This window comes from Corythoichthys intestinalis, chromosome 18, assembly GCF_030265065.1.
Source record: "Corythoichthys intestinalis isolate RoL2023-P3 chromosome 18, ASM3026506v1, whole genome shotgun sequence".
Classification (NCBI taxonomy): domain Eukaryota; kingdom Metazoa; phylum Chordata; class Actinopteri; order Syngnathiformes; family Syngnathidae; genus Corythoichthys; species Corythoichthys intestinalis.
The window spans coordinates 44,308,756-44,332,694 of NC_080412.1; the positions used below are offsets into that span (position 1 = coordinate 44,308,756).

General features: G+C 38.6%; 1 protein-coding gene across 2 annotated transcripts; it reads right to left on the reverse strand.

Moving 5' to 3' along the window:
• Nucleotides 1–376: 376 nt before the first annotated feature.
• Nucleotides 377–22,728, reverse strand: LOC130906701 (myelin protein zero-like protein 2). Of its 2 annotated transcripts, XM_057821250.1 has the most exons (6): nucleotides 22,387–22,728; nucleotides 11,413–11,582; nucleotides 11,024–11,234; nucleotides 5,754–5,934; nucleotides 1,921–2,113; nucleotides 377–1,340 (listed from the first exon to the last, which is right to left on the reverse strand). In XM_057821250.1, the coding sequence occupies exons 1-5, from the start codon at nucleotides 22,442–22,444 to the stop codon at nucleotides 1,939–1,941; spliced, it is 795 nt and encodes a 264-aa protein (XP_057677233.1). In that variant the 5' UTR covers nucleotides 22,445–22,728; the 3' UTR covers nucleotides 377–1,340; nucleotides 1,921–1,938. The 2 variants fall into 2 exon arrangements, with proteins under 2 accessions (XP_057677233.1, XP_057677232.1); XM_057821249.1 differs by lacking the exon at nucleotides 377–1,340 and having other exon boundaries at nucleotides 1,366–2,113; nucleotides 22,387–22,726.
• Nucleotides 22,729–23,939: the final 1,211 nt, after the last annotated feature.

Genomic DNA, 23,939 nt, shown 5'->3' on the forward strand with positions numbered 1-23,939 from the left:
GAAAAATGTTAGTTCATATTTTTTCCATTCTTTAGAAATCAGCATTAGAAAATAGCGTAGTTTGAGCAATTTTCCAATTTCTGATGAAAAAACGGAGAAAGTGAGCTTTTTTGTAATCTTGTGACAGCTTTGTGACATCCCAAACATCTGAATAATGTCTTCCTACTACAAAATAACAAACAACAAGACAAATAGAGCTTTTGATATCAAAATAACAATTTATTTACACATACAGTGGGTTAAATAAGTATTTAGTTTACCACTAATTGTGCAAGTTCTCCCACTTGAAAAATATTAGAGAGGCCTATAATTGTCAACATGGGTAGACCTCAACCATGAGAGACAATGTGGAACCCCCCCCCCCCCCCCCCCCGAAAATAACATTGTTTGATTTTTAAAGAATTTATGGTTGAAAATAAGTATTTGGTCTATACCAAAAGTTCATCTCAGTACTTTGTTATGTAACCTTTGTTGGCAATAACGGAGGCCAAACGTTTTCTGTAACTCTTCACAAGCTTTTCACACACTGTTGCTGGTATTTTGGCCCATTTCTCCATGCAGATCTCCTCTAGAGCAGTTATGTTTTGGGGCTGTCGTTGGGAAACACGGACTTTCAACTCCCTCCTCACCCCATAGTGTCAAAATGATAACAAGAACAGGGAGCAAAAATCCCAGAACCACACGGGGGGACCTAGTGAATGACCTACAGAGAGCTGGGACCACAGTAACAAAGGCTACTATCAATAACACAATGCGCCGCCAAGGACTCAAATCCTGCACTGCCAGACCTGTCCCCCTGCTGAAGAAAGTACACGTCCAGGCCTGTCTGCGGTTCGCTAGAGAGCATTTGGATGATCCAGAAGAGGACTGGGGGAATATGTTATGGTCAGAAAACGGCAACGAAAACTCACAGACTCAACAACATCATCCGCTACACTGTTGATCCTGATCATTCTGCTCGGTTGTCCAACGCCTGGCATTCTGGACGTCCTCCCGATTGTTCAGCTCGGTCGTTTGCCACCTGGCATCCTGGACGTCCTCCTGGTCGTCGCACTTGGTCGTTCATCAGCTGGCATCCCGGACGTCCTCCCGATTGTCCTACTCTGACTTCCCACACCTGGCATTCTGGACGTTCTCCTGATCATCCATTCGGTCATCTTCCACCAGCCGTGCAACCCGTCCATTCGTTCCGCGGTTTACACCTCCTCTCCTCACTTCCTTTCATTGTCCGAGTTCCTAACAAATGCACTACTGCCCTCCAGTGGCCAGTTTTATTGCTTTAAAATGGATTTTGAGCGTTGTGCTTTGGAGCAAAGTTGCATCAGAACCTAGAGATGTCTCTTGAGAAAAAAAAGTAAAAGACGTATAAATACATTTTTGGGACTCTGAAACAATTAAAATAGAACTTATTTATACATTTTTGGGAGCAAATGACTTAAATGCTTTATTCCAGTTACAAATAGCATTATAGACTACTGGACAACAAGTGTACAAAAATACAAAATTTGAAGTGCAAAGTTACCATAGTACAGATGTAAACAACTGTTTGCCATGTTACATGGAAGAACCAATAGAGGACTGGTCACTTTTTTTTTTTAATCAGCAATTAAAGGCACTCTTGATGTGAAGAACAGTGGTTGTTAGTACTATAGTGTTTAACAATGAGCAGATGAACATGCCTGTATGATTAGTATGAAAGAATGGACTGCCTGTGCTTGTTTGTTCTAAAACACACATGCATCCAAAAAATACTCGAGAGCGTGGCGGAAATTGCAGCTGAACTGAAGCGAGAGCACGGCAAGTCACTTTTAACAAAAAAAGCCAGACGACACAAGCAAAAAAACTAACAAATACGAGACCAGTTCTCAGCCAAGCGCTTGCGCTACTACACCAAGGCCTAATAATCGAAAAAATGTCCACCTCGCAATTTTGGTACATTCAATCATCGTCGTCGTCATAGTCATCATCGTCGTCGTCATCGTCATCATCCTCTTCCTCACTGCCGTCTTCATCGTCATCGTCTCCACTGCTGGGCTCGGACTCTTCATCATCAGAGCTATCAACTTCCAGTTTCTCCTCAACAACAGTCAGATGAACTGCTTCTTCAGGTTTACTGATGCGCACCAGCAATCACGTGCATGCACACACACACACACACATACACACCAAGCGTGAGAGGAGCTTCTACTTGGGAAGAGTAGGACATAAGCAGAAAGCCCTGTGCGACAGTTATACCCAGAATGCTCAGCTTGACCCCAGACGGCGTACCACAGAAGGGTGAATTAACTATAGATAAAACTAGAAGTCGACTGATACGGGATTTTCAAAGAACGATGCGGATTTTTCAACAAGAACAAAAACTGTCAGTGTCTAAAGCCAATTTTGTAAGCCGATATACAGATATACGATAACTGGAACACTCATTATATCATTGTCTATATTAGAGGTTCAATTTTTCTTCTATTACTTCCTTTTGCAACACTAGCCACTTGGTTGTGTCAAATCAAAATTAACAAAGTTCATTAGCCAATATATCGGTTGAACTTCATCAGAAAGATCATCACCCAAATAGTGAACATTGTAGTTATCCTGTTATATCGGCTGATATCAGGGAATCTGGAAGAATGTCCATAGATCGGCCGATATATGAGCCGGCAAACATATTGGTCGACCTTTCCGAGAAATGTTAGCTGTTTGGATGCTGATCTAAGTTCTTCTATTACATCGGCTATATATTGGGCGATGGCCAATCTTGAAAAAAAGAAAAAAGGTCCTTATCAGCCTGATACTTCGGCTGGCCAAAATATCAGCCCGTTACATCAGCTGGCCGACATATCTGCCCGATATATCGGTTGAAATATCGACCGGGCAATATATCGCCTGATCGATATATCAGTCTACTTTTAGATAACACCACATTCAAAACCAGGTTGTGATTGTGTGGGGTTCGGCTTCTAGAGGTTAAGGTTCTTCACATGTCTTCCTGATATAAAAAAGGATAAATGCGGATGCTGAACTAAGGTCTTCCATTATATCGGCAATATATTGCCCGAGGGCCGATCTTGAGAAAAAAGGTTCATATCAGCCCGATAAATCGGCTGGCCGACTTATCGGACCGATATACTGGTCGAAATTTTGACCGGCTGATATATCGGCTGTGTCGGGTTTGGCTTCTAGAGGTTTAGGTTCTTCACATGTGCTGATGTAAGGTCTTCTATTATATCGCCAAAATATTGGCCGATGGCCGATCTTGAGAAAAAAGGTTCATATCGGCACGATATATCGGCTGGCCAACATATCGGACCGATAAATCGGCTGGCCGACATATCGGACCGATATATCGGCTGGCCGACATATCGGACCGATATATCGGTCAAAATATCAGCCCGATATATTGGTCGAAATATCGACCGGCTGATATATTGGCTGTATGGGGTTTGGCTTCTAGAGGTTTAGGTTCTTCACGTGTTCCCAATATACAAAAAGAGAAACGTGGGTGCTGATGTAACATCTTCTATTATATCGGCTATATATTGGCCGATGGCCAATCTTGGAAAAAAGGGTTCATATCAGCCCGATACTTCGGCTGGCCGACATATCGGACCGATATATCGGTCAAAATATCGACCGGCTGATATATCGGCTGTGTGGGGTTTGGCTTCTACAGGTTCAGGTTCCTATCGTGTTCCCAATATACAAAAAGATAAAAGTGGGTGCTGATGTAACATCTTCTATTATATTGGCTATAAATTGGCCGATGGCCGATCTTGGAAAAAAAGGTCCAAATCAGCCCGATACTTCGGCTGGTTGACATATCAGCCCAACACATCGGCTGGCCGACATATCGGACCGATATATCGGTTGAAATATCAACCGGCCGATATATCGGCTGTGTGGGGTTTGGCCTCAAGAGGTTTTGGTTCTTCACATGTGCTCCTGATATACAAAAAGATAAATGTGGGTGCTGATCTAAGGTCTATTATGTCGGCTATATATTAGCCGATGGCCAATCTTGGAAAAAAGGGTTCATATCAGCCCGATACTTCGGCTGGCCGACATATCAGACCGATAACTCGGCTGGCCGACATATCGGACCGATATATCGGTCAAAATATCGACCGGCTGATATATCGGCTGTGTGGGGTTTGGCTTCTAGAGGTTCAGGTTCCTATCGTGTTCCCAATATACAAAAAGATAAAAGTGGGTGCTGATGTAACATCTTCTATTATATTGGCTATAAATTGGCCGATGGCCGATCTTGGAAAAAAAGGTCCAAATCAGCCCGATACTTCGGCTGGTTGACATATCAGCCCAACACATCGGCTGGCCGACATATCGGACCGATATATCGGTTGAAATATCAACCGGCCGATATATCGGCTGTGTGGGGTTTGGCCTCAAGAGGTTTAGGTTCTTCACATGTGCTCCTGATATACAAAAAGATAAATGTGGGTGCTGATCTAAGGTCTATTATGTCGGCTATATATTAGCCGATGGCCAATCTTGGAAAAAAAAAAAAGGTCCATATGAGCCCGATACTTCGGCTGGCCGACATATCAGCCTGATACATCGGCTGGCCGACATGTCGGTCGAAATATCGACCGGCCGATATATCGGCTATGTGGGGTTTGGCTTCTAGAGGTTTAGGTTCTTCATGTGTTCCCGATATACAAAATGATAAATGTGGGTGCTGAGCTAAGTTCTTCTATTATATAGCTGATATATCGGTCGAAATATCGACAGGCCGATTTAATAGCTGTGTTGGGTTTGGCTTCGAGAGGTTTAGGTTCCTCACATGTGTTCCTGATATAAAAAAAATGATAAATGTGGGTGCTGATCTAAGGTCTTCTATTGTATCGGCTCTATATTGGCTGATGGCCGATCTAGGAATAAAAAGGCCCATATCAGCCCGAAACTTCGGCTGGCTGACATATCGGCCCGATATGTCGGCCAGCAGATATATCGGGCCAATGTGTCGGTCGGAAATATCAACCGGCCGATATATCGGATGTGTGGGGTTTGGATTCGAGAGGTTTAGATTCCTCACATCTGTTCCTGATATAAAAAATGATAAATGTGGGTGCTGATCTAAGCTCTTCTATCATATCGGCTATATATTGGCCGATCTTGAACAAAAAGGTCCATATCAGCCTGATACTTCGGCTGGCCGACTTATCGGTAAAAATATTGACTGATCGCTGATCGATATATCAGTCAACTTTTAGATAACACCACATTCAAAACCAGGTTGTAATTGTGTAGGGTTTGGCTTCTCGAAATTTAGGTTTTTCACATGTATTCCCGATATACAAAAAGGTAAATGTGCTGACTAGCATCTGCTTTGTAAAGCCAAGAGTGTTAATCTGCTCAGATGATGTTTTCAAACCTTAAGAAGGCCAAAAGGACAGGAACTTCACAGCAACAATTTTGCAGTTTAAGGAATAGAACTCCATTTTACATTGGCAAAATTCAGTTGATCAAAACTGCTGCTGTGAACTCAAATCACTTATTCCAAGGACCATAGAAAGATTCCTCCAAATTTACATCTTCTGACAAACAAAGACATTTTCTAATATTGGTAGAAAGCAGAAATGTGCGAAATCCATCGCATCTAACTAACATCTTGAAAGGTTCACATTGGAGGAGCAAATATGGAAGAAAACACTGTCATTGGTCTCTCCATAGCCAAAAGTAGCCACACCAGTCCCGATAGGAAGATGAGGAGAGGAGCGGCGGCCCCCGTGACCCCTCACCACACGGTCGGGTCCTTGCGTTTAGGCTCCCTTGGGTTCATCTCTAAGTCCTCGTCCTCGGCTTCGCCCTTCCGCCTCCTCTTGTAGACCTTCACGGCCACGAAGATGCCGAGGAGTATGAGGATAAACACGCAGCTGGCAACGACTGCTATGACCAGGATGCTGATTTCGGATAAGGAAGCTGGAGGGGAAACAAAACCAAAACAAAACAGTGATGATAGGGGAGAAGGCTGAATGCAATCGTTGGTGAGCTGCGTGAATTGCAGCTGCGTAAAACAGATAAGATTTGTAAAAACAAAGACAAGAAGTTTTTGGACATTCTTTGCACTGAGCTCTATGTACTTTGTCCTGTATCAAATACATACGTAGATCCTTCAAAAAATTACCTTGATTACAACGACGAACTGCAAAAACAAGGTCATATCATCCGATAGTAGGGGTGGGAACTGCTGGGTAGCTCACGATACAATGATCTCACCGTATGGCGATACAACAATTACTGGGGTTGTTCCGATCATGTTTTTTTGCTCCCGATCCGATCGTTTTAGTTTGAGTATCTACCGATCCCGATATTTCCCGATCCGATTGCTTTTTTTTGCTCCCGATTCAATTCCAATCATTCCCGATAATTTTTCCCGATCATATGGCGGAAAACACTCAGGTGACTTGAAGTTCCGCTTTGAGACCCCCAATTTGGCCAAATTTAAAAATTGTCTGATATGCATGTGTGATACATCATTGGAAAGCTTAAAATCTCAATTTTCTGGGGGAAGAAAATTTTTGAACAGGAGGGCATTTTTAAAAAAAAAAAGTTTTTTAAACAGCAAAACCCTATCTGGAGGCGAGAAGACGCGAGAGCAGATTATAGACGCCATGACTTTAACGAGATATTATCGCGTACGTATCTTGTTTTGATCCAAAAACTCCATGTCGCATGTATCAGTGAGTGTCAAGACCCAGCTGTGAATGGCCAATGCTGGATTTTTTGGGGATTTTATGTGTGAAACATGGTCATATAACAAGGGCCGCGATGCAGAAATCGCAGACATCAAGGAGTGGTCGAGATGTTCTTTTTCATACATTTACCCTTCAAAACGTTTTTTCTTCTATTTTTCTTTGTTTGGATCGATTGTTTATCATCGAACATATCAGAGAAAATGCGACAGTCACAAAAAAAAATACAATTATGTGATAGTTATGAGGTCGATATCCGTGACTTTTTTTCAGACGCCATTTTTTTCATTGTGACATAATTTGTTTAGAAGTTTAAAATATGTGAGTGAATAATTTTTTAAAGCTTTTTTTTTTTTTTTAAACGAAATATGAGACATCTATGAATGATTCTAAGCTAAAAACGACAGATTTTGAATAACAAATATAATTAATTACCTTTGTTTTATGGCAGGGTTGAAACAAAAACGGTTGCGCGACGTCTGTAAACGGGGGTTTTCAGGGTAAAACGGACAAATTAAAAATAGTTTGGGGGCTTCATGCGCCATGAATCTGCTATGGCAGCATATAAACATATAGTTCTATTAAACGCAACAGTTGTTTTGGCTTAAAATACAGCAGTTTCTTTTAAAGAGGAGTGCAAGAGCAGAAACTGCTTTTTCAGTCTTGTCTGTGTTTTCCGCCATATACATTTTGGCAATGCATTAAGAAAAAAATGAATAAAACTCGGACAAATATATACATTCAACATACAGTAGATAAGTACTGTATTTGTTTATTATGACAATAAATCCTCAAGATGACATTTACATTATTAACATTCTTTCTGTGAGAGGGATCCACAGATAGAAAGACTTGTAATTCTTAAAGGATAAATGTGACTTTGTATATTGTGACTAAATATTGCCATCTAGTGTATTTGTTGAGCTTTCAGTAAATGATACTGTAGCCATTTAACTGTTCTGCCCAAATGCATGATGGGAAGTGCAACCATGACTGTTCATAGTGGTACCAATTGATACATCTTCTCTGCGTTGGGAAATAACAAAGGGTGTTAAGAAAAAGATCAACTACTACCTTTCTTCCCCACATAGCGTCCCACGATATTTCTAATCAGTGGGAGAGGGATTGTAAAGCTTTTGCCAATTAAAAAAAGGCTCCAAAGACTGCCAAAATTCACTCTACTCATTTAACGCTGCCTTTTAGCTCTATATGTAGGTAAAACGGCGCCATTATAGATTGAGCGCGACAATGCGTGAGTGATAAATTTTTTTAAAATTAATTACCGCCGTTAACGCGATAAATTTGATAACCCTACCTTAAGCCTAAACTAAAGACTCTGGATGAGTGTAACATATTATGTCTGTAACGATAAATACAATTAGGAAACGATTTAATTAAAAAATATATTTATATTAAAAAAAGGCATGTCTGATATTTTTTTGCCGATTCCGGTACTTTGAAAATGACGTGATCGGACCCGATCGATCGGGACATCTCTAACAATTACCAATACCTTGCTCAGGAAATATTGAACAAAAAGAAAAAGAACCTCTGTGAAGATGGCCCATCCATCAGATGCAAATTTATAGAAATTCGTTAAGTATTTGAACACCTGAGAAAATCAATGTTAATATTTGGTACAGTAGCCTTTGTTTACAATGACAGAGGTCAAACGTTTCCTGTAAATTTTCACCAGGTTTGCACACAATGCAGCAGGGATTTTGCACCACTGCTCTACACAGATCTTCTCTAGAACAATCAGGCAAAAAAAATCAAAAAAAAAAAAAAAAAAAGAGTATTAGATTAGTTGACTAATCGTAAAAATAGTCGGCTGACTAATCGAGAGGAAATTAGTCGTTTGGGACAGCCCTACTACCACCCCCATGCTTCACAGTAGGGATGGTGTTCTTGGGTTGGTACTCATCATTCTTTTTCTTCCAAACACTATGAGTGGAATTAACACCAAAAATTTCCATTTTGATCAACGAAGTGAAGAGAAAAATCATACAATATTTTCGGTATATCCTTAGGTTTAAATCACATCCTTAACTTCTTGTCTGTAGCTAGTTTCGATTTAAGGTATATGGTGAGGTAGATCCACGCTGGAAGCTAGACGCGGTTCAAAACATTCCCCTTCAAACCATATATATAGGCGCTTCCAGGAGTTCACGCACAGCACAGAAAGTCTCGGAGTCTCATCTGCGTCATGCTGAATCCATTTTTGGAGATTCTGTGGGTTCCTCTGGTTTGATTTGGCAATTTTAACTTTGTCAACACTGATTACTTCAATCGCAATTCATGTTGTTCTTTCTAAACTGGATGTTCCGACCAGAAATTTTCCTAGATGGCACCACTGATATTTTGCTTAGAAAACCTGTCTATAAATACACTACCGGTGGATTTTATATTACCAAGCTGCTAGACAATTGCTCTTTCCAGCCTTGTAGAGGTCTACAACTCTGTCTGTGGCGTCGTTAGACAGCTCTTTGAGACTTACAGGTCTTTGAGGCTCACAATTCCACCTAATAGACAGGTGGTCAAATAATTATTTGCAGCTGTATAATCAAATAAATTCTTTAAAAATTATACAGTGTGGTTTCTGGATTTTCTTTTAGATCGCCCTTCACAGTGGACAAGCACCCACCATGAAAATTTCAAACCTGCCCATCATTTCTAAGTTGGAGAACTTGCAAGATCGCAATCATGATGACGTCAATCACAGCACCTTCATCACGGCTGACGAAGCGTACCAACTCTCTCCATAACAGAGGGGTGTCACAACAACTAGCGCAAACGTAGCACAAACGACTAGCACTCCTTCAGGTTCATTTTGCAATAAATGTGCTGCAGTGTGACATCATTACTCGAAAATAGGCATGTTACCGGTTTCAAGGTTTACCGTGGTATGAAAACGTCACGGTTTCAAAACCACTAAAATCTTCCGTCATACCGTGGTACGGTTTTCGCCATTTTACAAGTCTCAAAAATGCAGCCAGAAGTATCTTGGAGTGGCAGCGCTCACCCCTCCCTCTCCGGTTGTTGATGTGTGTGTGTCAGTGACGCTATTCTGCTAAACACCAAAAAAGAAACACTCCAAACAAAAGGCGTACTTTTCTTGAATTTATGGAGGTCTCAAATCATGGTAACTGAAATATACAGTTTTAAAACATTGTACAATAGTATTTTACACGTGTGAGTAGCTTCATTAGCACAATCACAACAGAATGTGAGGAAGTCATCCATGAAAAAGTTCGCCGAAAACAAAACACACATTTTCCTTTCAAATTCAAAATACAAATTAACTAAACACTTACAAAGACAAATGTTAGCCTGGTCTTAGCTGGGAGAGCAACTTCGTCGAGGTTATAAATCTCACGGCCACTGAGAAACAAGCTTGAATGAAGGAAAAGAGATAACATCAAAGATCGCTAATTGCGACAGATGATCTTGCCCTAGAGCACAAATGTACGCTCGCTGGACAAGGAGAGGTCTCACTCCCAGTGTTTTTAGATGAAACCTTTACACAACAACATTCAGATTTTAACTAACTTATCCATTTTTAACTTATTAACTTATGAATTCTGCGTCTTTTTAACACAAAGGCATGACATGTAGACTAGAGTTGACACAGTGGCTGAAAATGGCGAAACTTCACTTGAGCTTTTGCCCCCTCAAAAAAAAAAAAAAAGTACAGTCAATATTTTTCAATTTTATTTAGAAGTGTTTTTACTTTTTATAGCAATTAATTTAGTTCTTGCTCCAATCTTGATCAACCTGAGCTGTGGCTGTGGGTAGTCTATAAATTCTATTTATTTTAATTTTATTTAAAATATTTTTTTGTTTATTTATTTATCTTAACATAATATTCATGTTCCAATTTGCAAATATTTTCTGAAAAATAAAAAAATCCTGGAAAAAAGTTTTTTTTTTTTTTTTCTTAAACCCATACCTCTCAAAATAACACATTTTGGAGCTATAATTGCAATACCGTGATACCGTAAAACCGCAGTATTTTTGCTCACGGTTATCGTACCGTCAAAATCTCATACCGGCACATGCCTACTCGAAATTAATATCTCAAAAACGATAGCAGCACAAACAAAAACAATAACACTGGACCCAGTTCACATATGTCAGAATGTGTATGAACTCGCATGTAAGAGAAAAATTTTAAGTCGCAAACAAAATGAACTCAGTTACACTTTTTCCACATTGATCTTAAATAAAATTTCACTCGAATCCAGCTGTACAATATATTGCCTGACACTAGCAAAAATGATCAGAGAAAGGTTGTCAGAATGCAGTGCAATCCCTACCTTGGGCGACGACTCTTAGGACCGTTTCTGGGTTATTTCCATGCACGTCTGGGCGGTTTCGCACGCTGCAAATGTACGTGCCGTTAAATGTTGGGGGCACCTCATGCAGGGTGATGGAGGCGTCATTCCTGGCAATATCCCCTGACCACACCGCGTGGCCTTTAAAGCGTCCGCTCGGAGGAGGGTGCGCTGTCTCCTGATAGTAGAACACCTGACAGACATGCAACTTTTCTCAGTGCCTAGCGTTTGGTTCCAATGCACATTTCAAGTTAAAATGTAAAGCAAAAATAATCTGTGATTCATGGTCTTTCAAAATAATCGTTTCTGGTAGCCCATAGTCTGAAAGTTATTATTCTTACGGTGATTTACAAGATTCGTTTTCTACTCACCGACTCTTCCGTTTTAGAATCCGGAGCACGGAAGTTCCAGGAAACACTAACGGACTGGGCCGATACAGGATGACTGGAGCGGAAGGTGCACTTGAGTTTTACCGTCGTCCCGTTTACTGCTTCTATCAGAGGGGGAGCGTAGATCTCAATCCCTGAGACGTGTGCCACTCCTAAACCAAGAGGGCAAAAAGTTCATTCCCAAACTGTTAATGATTGTTGCAAAGTCTGAAGGTCACTTGTAGCCATGACGACAACTCGGGGTAGGAACCTTGGAACCTCTCGATACGATTTGCGATAAAAGGCTCACTATAACGATTATCTCAAAATATGGCGATACAACAATTTTTATTTTACTCCTGTATAAACTTGAGTTGCCTTGTTTTATACAGTAACATGACAGTTTATAAGGGTACAATTTTGTCGCAATTGTTATCGAACTGTTCCAGGGGTCGCGTTAACCGAATATTTTCCGTCGTTGACCGATTTTTTAAAACGGTGACGGAAAAAACTGAAGTCCATCTGTCACTTTGACCGGTTGCAATTCACACCCCAGACCACAGGGTGGCGAGTGAGCATATTATTTAGCTATTGTCTCTCTTGATGCATGACGTCGTTGGCCTTTCTCTGAAAAATGTCAAGGCAACTGAGTGTCCAAAGTTTCTTCAAAAAGCCCCAAAACGACGATGGTGTTGATAAATGAGGTGAAAAAACAGGGACTGCACAAGCGGACACGCAATTAAAGTCCATGCGTACAAGGAGGAAAGTGTGAGACTAAGTTCAGGCCACAGCAGGTGAACTGTTAATTTCATTGTTCCATATGCTACATATGGTAGGCTACCTACCTACTGGGGCCTCAGTGACGTTTCTTATTCTCGCTATATGATTATACAACTTTAACATTTGTTAATAATACGCTCTGTGTGTAGTATCATCAGTCGCTTTTCCTTTTTAAATGGGCACTTATAAGCGAACGCAAGAAGTAACAACGGGAACATTTTTAAACAGGCATTTCACGGGAGAGCATTTCGACTCTTCGGCCAATCATATAGCGAGAGCGAGTGGATAGTGAGGGGACCGCGCGCGGCTCTTAAGTGTCTCTGTCACGTGACTGTCATAGCCGGTAACGCGCTCGGCCAAATGGACACACAAGTACGGAAGGTGAATTATGTCAAACAAAGGGTCACCACAATGTCATTATCATCATTTAAAAAAATATAAGTGACGGGTAAAAATAGATTATGACCGGATTTTTATGACCCTGTCAGTCAAAATGACAGACAACGAAAAAGTCTAGCGCAACCTCTGAACTGTTCCACCGCAATGGATGATGGGTAGTTGTGGTAACCACTACTGAGAGTAGTGGTTGCTGTTATTATTTCACGTGTGTTTTAGTCAACAAAGTATGCTTTTTCTAGGGGCTGTGGGGTGTATGCCGCTAAGCCTGTCGCAATATGCAATAATTCCATTTATCGCACGGTAAATGAAAACTAAGGCGGTACTTTTCCCGCTGCGATTTATCGCCTCACGTGCGTGCGTGCGTGCGTGCGTGCGTGCAGCAGATGTGTGGCGGACATTGCTTTTAAAAGTTCGGCTTCCTTGTTACCAACAGCGCAATATGCTGTGATGAGGATTCACTCTGTTTTGGTGCTGCAACGATTAATCAATTAACTCGAGTATTCGATTAGAAAAAAATATTCGAATTAGAGATGTCCCGAGCCGATATTTGGATCGGATGGGACGCTGATATGGGCAAAAAAATGCGCATCGGTATCGGATCGGAACACGGAAAAAATTCCGATCCAGACTTCCGATCCAGTTTTTTTAAAGTCTGTTCCGGCTTTTCCAGCGTACCGATTTACATAATCCATTCCAGTTTTTGCTTCGGTTTCCCTAAAATCCAGTCCGCGTTTTACGGCACACCTTCAACACACTACATTTACATTCCCGTCTCCCAATTTACCGAGAGACTTTATCGGTAAAAATGTCAGCCGTGTCGATTTACATAATCCATTCCAGTTTTTGCTTCGGTTTCCCTACAGTATGACATCTCCTATCACGCCTATGCAGATGACACACAACTGTACATTTCTGTGTCCCCACATGATTATAGTCCCTTAGTCTCCCTGAGTAAATGCATTCATCAAATCAATGAATGGATGTGCCAGAATTTTCTCCAGTTAAATGTGGAGAAGACAGAGGTGATCATTTTTGGGCCAAAAAAAGGAAAGGTCAAAGATAAGCAGCCAACTTAGCACAATGTCACTTACAGCTACAAATCAAGTCAGAAACCTTGGCGTAATTATTGACTCAGACCTAAAATTTGATAGCCATCTAAAGTCCGTCACTAAATCCGCTTATTACCACCTAAAAAATATAACCAGAATTTAGGGGCTTCTGACTCAACAAGACATGGAAAAACTTATGCATGCATTCATTTTCAGCAGATTGGACTATTGCAATGGTATATTTACGGGTCTTGACAAAAAATCAGTCAGGAAGCTGCAGCTAGTACAGAATGCTGCAGCCAGAGTCCTCACAAATACAAGGAAGCTGGACCACATTACACCGGTTTTGAAATCGCTACACTGGCTTCCAGTGAGTCAAAGGATAGACTATAAAATACTACTGCTCGTCTACAAAACACTTAATGGCCTTGGACCAAAATACATGCTTGACTTGTTAGATTCCTATGAGACATCTAGACCCCTAAGGTCGTCTGGAACCGGTCTTCTGCATGTTCCAAGAACAAGAACCAAGCAGGGTGAGGCAGCATTTAGTTATTATGCTCCTCACCTCTGGAACAAGTTACCCGAACGTCTGAAGTATGCTCAAACTGTTAGCTCTTTTAAATCAGGGCTAAAAATGCTTTTGTTTAGCACTGCATATCCATAACTGTCTATATATTTCAATCTACCTGCTTTCTGTTCCTCTTGTGCTTGTGCTGATTTCAATTATTATTAGTAGTAGTAGTTTTTGTTTTATTTTTATTTTTGTTTTATTTTTATTTATTTATTTATTCTGTGATTAAATGCGATCTTTTGTCTTGGTTTTTACGTTGTGTTGATTTAAATGTGATTTCTATGATCTTCATGTGATGTAAAGCACTTTGAATTGCCTTGTGTTGAATTGTTTTATATAAATAAATTTGCCTTGCCTTGCCTTGCCCTAAAATCCGGTCCGCATTTTACGGCACACCTTCAACACACTACATTTACATTACCGTCTCCCAATTTACCGAGAGACTTTATCGGTAAAAATGTCAGCCGTGTGGGATCATTTCACCTTAAAGGACGACAAAGACGAAGAGGCAGAGAGCAACATATGCCACAATAAAGTCAAGCGTAGTGGTAAAACTGTAAGAAGTTTTAATACAACCAACCTAATCAAGTATTTAGCGAAATACCACCACAAACAATATGAGGAGTATGTTAAGAAAACCGAAGACAAAAAGAAAGGTCCTACGCAACTAACACTGGCAGAAACTTTTGCTATGCATGACAAACTGGTACTCGACAGTCCCAAAGCCCAGGGAATAACAAGAGTCATCGCCGAAGAATTCATTCTGGATGATGAGCCATTATCTCACGTGAGTAAAGACGCACCATCCAACACGCGATTCGGCCGTGGAAGATTCGAGAATGAATCACAAACATCCAAATTCCGATTATTGAAATATGTCAAGTAAAGCGGAACTAATACACAGCGCGGTCTTCGGGACGCAATGAGAAACTGACGGCATTGCGTCCCGAAAGTAAACATAACTTGTCTTAGACCCGGGTAATGCCAATGCTCAACTCACGGCTTTAGCTCAACTCACGGCTGGATAAAAAACACAAGAATACCTGACTGCTGCTGATAGCCGCTACAAACGACGTCAACATCGTTTTACTGTGGATAATAGATATCATATGTATATAGAACCAGATGCTACACGACATACTCGACTGCATTAGCAACACTTAAGTATTGAAAACCAAATGCGTTAGTAAACAGCCGCCATCTTAAAGCAGAAGACTTCCCTAGTAGGCTGTTGTGAACCTTCCAAGCGAACCTAAAGAACTTTTTATCTAAAATACTCCTAAATCGGCAAAATCTTGACTTGAATCTATCTTCAAAACAGTTTTAAAACTTTCACCTGTCGAAAGTAGACAGAAGAGAAATTATGGAATAACGGGAGCAATTTTAACAACTTTAACAGTTGATTGGCAAAATTAAATGAATTGAATGTAGTTTAAAGCTGCTGATACAGAATGGGGACTTGAGTATTTTATTTACTGTTTTAAAATGTTAACTTGATACTGAAATAGTCGTTTATTTAAACGTGAGAGGCTTTTTATACAATTTTTGTAACTACTGCACGAAACATTAAAAGCATCTCATAGCTTGGGGGATTTGGGGGATTTTCCACCGAGGTTGTTCGTGTTTTGCTTTTTTAAAGACAGTTTACAATATTATTTGCACGTTTTACTGACTGACTATGCCATTTGTGTTTGTTATTTATAATGTTTTGTGTTTGTCACTGAATAAACAGGTCAGTTTCTTGTTACCAACCGTTGTGTGTTATTCAAACTCACCTAATTCAGCTGGCTAGTTGTTATCAAGAGTACTAAAACCTTTTTCAACATGAGTCTGACAACTAAGTAAGGAGGCTAAATAACTAAACTTTAACACATGCTCAGGTATTGGTAACAGCCAGTATCGGTATCGGATCGGAAGTGCAAAACAATATCGGATCGGAAGTGCAAAAACCTGGATCGGGACATCCCTAATTCAAATTACAGGAAATTTTGCTGCTTCGAGTATTCGTTTAATTAAAGTGACGTTGTAATGGTTTATTTTGAAAGTGTTTATTTAGTTTTATTGATTTGGTTCACACGGTTGAATCCAGGTGCTCTCTGTTGAGACCAACTTAAGCTAAATTTTGTTTGCGCTAATGTTTTTTTTTCTTAATGCATTTGTAATTTAGTTTATAAGTCTATTTAGCCTATTTTTGTGGGAATATGTGTCTGAACCATTCGCTAAGAGCATTGTAAAAAAGTTTAAACTAACGGAGTTTTGCGATGTAAGTTAGCCAATTGTTCTTTTGTTGTACATTGGTCCTCATTTATTTATTTTTTTATACCGTTTGAGGCTCCGCTCAGGTAATTTTTCATGTTCCTTATCCGATTACTCGATTATTCGAACTAATGGTTTATCGATTAATCGACTAAAATAATCAATAGCTGCAGCCCTACTCTGTTTTAGTGACTACTGGGTATGTTCGTTTTACACATTTGAACCTAGCCTAAGGCTACGTTCATACTATAGGTATTAATGCATGAATCCGATTTTTTTTCGTGTTTTTCCAACTCGAGTGAGGCGTTAACTTGACGGCCTGAACGTGACAAGTCGCATAGAAGTGGAGCATTTCAAATCCGATCTGGGTCACTTTCATATGTGGTCTAAATCCTATTGGGGCCACATTTTTCCAGAATGTGGATGGCGGTCTGAACGTTCAAGTCTCCTGAATCGGAATTCATGCAGCAATGACATCAGGAAAGCGAAAGCGGCAGGCAGGACGGGAGCGATGTTGTTGTTGTTTATTGTCATCATCATCGGTATCATTGACAGTTACAAGATAGCATCGTGATAAAATTAATTAATTAACCCGAAGACAAGACAAGGGCTGACGGGAGAAGCCTGGGTTTATTAACCCTTTAACACTTAACGTGTCGGATGCGACACGTTTACGCATATCATCTTTGAAGCCTTGTCACGCTGTAATTACGTCACCAACGTGCCGCTGGTTGCTCTCATTTGAAAGTACGAAAGTTGAAGTCCACACCAGTTTTTATTTGAAGTCAATCGACCGAGTAAAACGGGAGATAATGTCATTTGAGTTTTAGAGTTTTATTGCACTCATAAATATGCATGGACCATGTGTCTATATCCATATTTCCATCATTTCTTGTCCTTTTTCAAAACCTACAGCAGCACAGAAGACTACATATCCCAAGAGCCGTTGTGATGTCAAGGACGAACCTAATGTGAACATTTTTAATACATTGCCGAGCAAGGCGCCAACTAAGGAAAGGGAGGCATGCGAAGCAAGCAATGGCCGGTTAGATTGAGCGAGCAACTTTGAAATGTGCAGAATGAATCGAAAACTAAATTTAGTGCAGGCTAATGCATTGTTTCATTAACTCAAGGAAGAGGATGAGCCGTATTTGTCGTTGTTTTCCTCGGATGAGTCGGCGTCTCGGCAAGTAGAAGTGACAGCAGCACGCAAACAGTGTGACGTGTGTCAGTGATCTGTTCAAGAACAACCTTTATTGAGTGCGCAAAAAAAACTTTATTGGGTCGCATGCCTGAAAAAATTTAATTGAACTGAACTACTTGTCAATATTTTTTAAAATACTTTTTTCAATGTTATATATATATATATATATATATATATATATATATATATATATATTTTTTTTTTTTTTTAAATATTTTTTTCTTCGCTATGAATCTTTTCAATTTTTATATAGATGTGTGTTTGAGAAGCTTGATTGCATGTACATATATACCTTTGATAAGGTGATGGGTACAATACCTAACTTCACAAAGAGATACCCTCCAAACTAGGGTTGTTCCGATCATGTTTTTTTGCTCCCAAGCCGATCCCGATCGTTTTAGTTTGAGTATCTGCCGATCCCGATATTTCCCGATCTGATTGCTTTTTTTTTTTTTGCTCCCGATTCAATTCCAATCATTCCCGATAATTTTTCCCGCTCATATACATTTTGGCAATGCATTAACAAAAAAATGAATACGACTCGGACGAATATATACATTCAACATACAGTACGTAAGTACTGTATTTGTTTATTATGACAATAAACCCTCAAGATGGCATTTACATTATTAACATTCTTTCTGTGAGAGGGATCCACGGATAGAAAGACTTGTAATTCTTAAAGGATAAATGTGACTTTGTATATTGTGACTAAATATTGCCATCTAGTGTATTTGTTGAGCTTTCAGTAAATGATACTGCAGCCATTCAACCCAAATGCATGATGGGAAGTGCAACCATGACCGTGCGTAGCGGCACCAATTGATATATCTTCTCTGCGTTGGGAAATAACATAGGGTGTTAAGAAAAAGATCAACTAAACCTTGCTGCCCCACATTGCTTCCCACGATATCTAATTGTTGAGAGAGGGATAGTAAGTCGTTAGCCAATTAAAAAAAGGCTCCAAAGACTGCCAAAATTCACTCTACTCATGTTACGCTGCCTTTTAGCTCTATATAAAGGTAAAATGGCGCCATTATAGATTGAACGCGACAATGCGTGAGTAGGTCGTGCAGCGCATGCGTTAATTGCATTAAATAATTTAACGTGATTAATTTAAAAAAAGTTTTTTGCACTGTATATAACCTGTTTTGACCATAGTATGTGTAAAGGCCAAAAACGCCTATGACCATACCTGCTGTTTGTGTTTAACTATCAAACATAAAACTATTCAATCTTTTTTTTCTATAGAATGTTTATCCTAACAAGTTGAATAAATATTGTCAAGCTTCAAAACGGTTGGTCGAGCATGTTTGGCTGTCAGTGGGACATCAACATTACAATTTTTAAAAAAAGTTTTGGGATTATTTTGTCTTTTTGGGTCCAAAATATGGATTATAATTGGTCAGTGAAGAAAACAACAGTTTGGACATGAAGTTCAAGGTGTCCTGGCCATTATGAACAGTTTTCTCTTTGAAATATAAAGGCAACATCAAAGGCATGCAAATTCGGTCAAAATAGGCTTAAGTGTTAAAGGGTTAAATCCCATCCCCACCCAATGTAGCTGTGCATGAGCTTCTAGCTTGAACTCTGCTTTTATCCACTCAGCGGGCTTGAACACGGTCATAAAAAGATAAACGAAGAAAAGGATAAGCCTGACCGTTTTCGATTTTAATTCTATGCGCCGAATGAGCAATATTTCAGTATTGCTTACATGGCCGAGATGGGGCAAATTGACACACCCACGTCATGTCACGCAGACAAGTCAAGGCTTATGTGCATGCGTGTATGCGTTCTATCAGTCCATATAAACTTTGAATATAGGACTAAACGGGGATTATTCATTAATGACTGTTATTTGTGTCCTCTTTTTGGAAATCAAAATATGATCACCCTGGAATGACATACAGCTAGCATGTGTCATTTGTTTTGATGCTTCTGCGCATGCTGTCACTTTGCTGAGCGCATCTCAGACTGCGAATTAGTGCGTATGCGTGATACTTGAACGGGCTCCATGGACAAAGGCAGTCTGAACGGGCACGCCAAAAAACCAGACATGACAAGAAATCGGATTTGTGCATTAAGACCTGCAGTATAAACTTAGCCTTAGTGAAGCCAATTTTTTGTTATTGCTACTTAATTAATCTATTTTTCTCTGTTGTTGTTGAAGTGCAGTTTTCTGTGTTACTACAACTTTATACCTCTGTGCCTAAATGCTCAAGTTTTTGAAGTGGAATTTTATCTTTCCTTGAAAAAGACATTTTGTTTATTCTGTGTTTGTCTTTTACTTAAAAGAGGCATGGTCTTTTGTTTTATTTTTAATTTAAGAGTAAACGTTTATTGCGTTTAAATGGGTGTACTTAATATTACTTAGTATTATTAATATATACTGTATTTTAACTGTGTTATTGTAAATTGGTTAAAAACCATTTGGGGAAGGGCACAATAATATCGCATATCGCAATAATTTATGAGAGAATTTATCGCCTACTAAAATTTGTTATCGCGACAGGCCTATATGCCGCACAACAACAGCAAGTGTGAATTACAAAAACTGTCTCTGTCATCCTTTTACAGGTCGCTCGCCACAGTCGTTACTTACTAAATCGATGTGAAGTTGGTTAAGGTGTTGAAGAGAGCTCTGTTTATGCTACTGATTGTTCACTTCACACCAAACATCAACAAAACATTAAGCAGTGTGTCAAGAGCCAATGTCTCTTGTGTTTTGAAGTTCACCTGCATATGATGAACGAGAAGCAGTAAAGCTAACTAAGGTAACACTTCAGTACTGAAAACTCAAAATAAATACATTACTGTCAATTCAAGTTAATCCGAGTACTGTACTGCAAATATAAACAATTTACTATAATCCAATTTAGGGCTGCAGCAATCGATTATTTAAGTAATCGATTAATCTCTCAACTAGTTAGTTTGAATAATCGAGTAATCAGATTAGGAACATTTAATGTGTTGCAGAATAAATTTTAGGAGATTTAAAAGGCTTGCTAAGATTGCAATTTCAAAGGAGCATGTGGATGCGAATACAAAATAAAAATCCTTCGTGCTTCTTCAAATTATGCAAAAATTATACTTTCATTTTACAAGAGCAATAATTGAATTCAAAAATAAATTAAAATATCTCATCTTAGCCTCAAACAATATCAAAAAATAAATGAGGCTCTAAGTACAACCATAGACTTCATAATTGGTATACTGTTTATATTATGAAGTCTATGGTACAACAAAAGAACGATTGGCTAACTTCCATAGCAAAAGTCCTCTATCTTAAACTCTATAAAATGCTAACTTTTTTTTCAAAGCTCTAAACAAATAATTAAAACACACATTCCCACAATAAACTGCTAAATATACTTCCAAACTAAATTACGAATGATAAACAATCATATTAGCTCAAACAAAAACTTGCACCCTAATGTTGGTCTTAACAGGGAGCAAAATTGGTAAAAAGTAACCGATAAATTACTATTAAAGTAACTTAGTTACTTTGATAGTAAAGAAGGGCTGCAGCTATCGATTATTTTAGTAGTCGATTAATCTATCAGCTAGTTAGTTCGAACAATCGAGTAATCGTAATAGGATCATTTAATGCACAATCAATGGAGATGTAAAACAATTGCTTGCCAAGGATTGCACTTTCATTTAAAAATAAACTAAAATACCTGAGCTTAGCCTCAAACGGTGTAAAATAAATAAATAAATAAATAAATAAATAAATAAATAAATAAATGAGAATAAGTACGACAAAAGAACAATTTGCTAACTTGCATAGCAAAAGTCTGCTATCTTAAATGCTATAAAATCCTAACTTTTTTTTTTATATAATGCGAATCGATAAAACACATATTCCCAAAATAAACTGCTAATATACTTCTAAACTAAATTATGAATAATAAACAATCATATTAGCTCACAAACAAAAACTTCCAACCTTATGTTGGTCTTAACAGGGAGCAGCTGGATCCAGCCATGATAGACGACTTATGTCTTATGGACTGTTGCAACTAGAGTGCAGTGCATCCACCCAAATCAATAAAACTAAATGCAAACACTTTCAAAACAAACCATGACACTGCCACTCTAATTAAATGAAGTCTTGAAGCAGCCCAATTTGATTCGAATCTTTTATTTCTAATCCAGTTAGTCAAGTTAGTCATTGAAGCACTAATCCAATTATTAAGGTTAATTTCAGTATTTAATACTTGAAAAAATTTAATAAATTGCATCTCGTTATTGTAACTAACATAAATAACATTTTCTAAGGTAGCAACTTAGGTTTTTTAAGTAGTAAATTTATATTTTACAGTGAATTATGGCTTTTTTAAAGCAGTTTGCAAAGATTATCTAAGCAAAATATTTTGCTGAAAATGTCAGTGGGTGAGAAAAAGTGCTTATAAATTATACTTTTAGAAGGTCGGCCTGGAAAAACGGTTGTAAAGTTATACAGTTCCGATTCAAAATGTGCGAAATCCCTGTTTCGGTACTCGCAAAACCAGCACCAACACAGAACTAATCTAGCAAGATTTTTTTGTTTGTTTAAAGTTTAACCAACATGTCAGCAACACATTACAGTATTTGCGTGAAATTTGAAGGGCATAAACAACAGCAGCAACCACAAAAAACGCACTACACTGAGTGGGCTTTAAGCTTAAGACAAAGTGTCTTTGAAAAGACACATTTTTCTCATTTTTTCTCACCTGACAGTAGGAATCCTCCAAGGAGAAGCCATGACGGCAACATGAGACTGATAAACATGCCGCCTCAACTCGGACAGTCCCTTCGTGTACGGACAATGTGGGCAGGCATGGATGTCCGCAGGAAAAAAAAAAAAAAAAAAAAAAAAAGGAAAAGTCGGTGGGGTGAAACTCCGACTCACTCCATTCCATTCCCACCCACAGTGGTGGAAATTTTTTAGTCACCTTTTCGAGCAAGAACACACCTGATGGGCGGCGTTTAGCTACTCTTGCATAACCTGTTGCTCTACTTCCTCAAATTGACTCCAGTCCGCGCACCCCTTCGGATCACATAGTGGTGTATGGATTGGGAGTGGGTTCCATTGTTTTTGTTTCTTTGTTTCACTTTTAAATGTAGATTAAAGATTTGTTTCTGTGACGCAAGCTAACAGTCGCATCTTTGGCTCCACCTGGTGGCTAATATCCAATAGGTGAATGTTGATTAATCGCCTTATTTTTGGAGGGACGTAGATTTGTGTCTTTATTATTCAATCAAAAAAGGGTGCTTCAATTTAAAAAAAAAAAAAAAAAAAGTTTCTTCAATCAAAACATATACTTTTATTCGAAAAAAAGTCACTTCAATCATAAAAAAAAATGTGAATGACAGACTAAAAAAAAGCATTTCAAAACTATTTTTCCTTGATTGATTTTTTTTTTTTGATCGAAGTGAAGTTTTAAAAAAAAATTAACCCTTAAGAACCCAACTTTTTGAGTTTGGGCCCCATTTGGGTAGGACATTTTGTCTTCATAATTAAATTAAAAAGTAAGTTGCTTCGAACCAACAACGACAACAACAACAAAAAAAACTTTCAAAAGAAAAATCACTTCAGTAACAAAAACAAAAAAAATCACAAGTTTTTGAATGCAAAAAAATATTTGAGACTCAAAAATCTGCATTTGAAAACTTTATTTTTCGTTGAAATGGTTTTCTTTGATTGAAGCAATCCTTTTTAGGCCATATTTTGAATTATGCTAATATTCTAATATGTTTTTAATACATTTGCAATTTATTTTATCGGTATTTTTACCCGTGTTTTGTGGGAATATGTGTTTGAACAAGTTGCTAAGAGCATCGTGGGGAAAAAAAAAAAGTTACCATTTTATAGCATTTAAGCTAGCGGACATTTGCTATGCAAGTTAGCCAATTGTTGTTTTGTTATTCTTTGATCCTCATTAATTATTTTTTTTAAATACGTTTGAGGCTAAACTTGGATATTATAATTTCTTTTAAAATACATTTATTGCTCTTGTGAAATCAAAGTGCAATTCTACAAAGTTTGAAGAAACACTCGGAATTTTTATTTTGTAATCCGCATTTAATGCCAATTGGAAAGTGCAATCTTATGAAGCCTTTGTTTTACAGCTTCTGAAATGTATTCTTCAAAGCATTAATTTTTCCTAATCTGATTGGTCGATTATTCCAACTAACTATATCAATCGGTTACTTAAATAATCGATAGCTGCAGCCTTAATTTTAAGCATTTTTGTTACAATCAGTCATTCAGTAAATGTGTTTT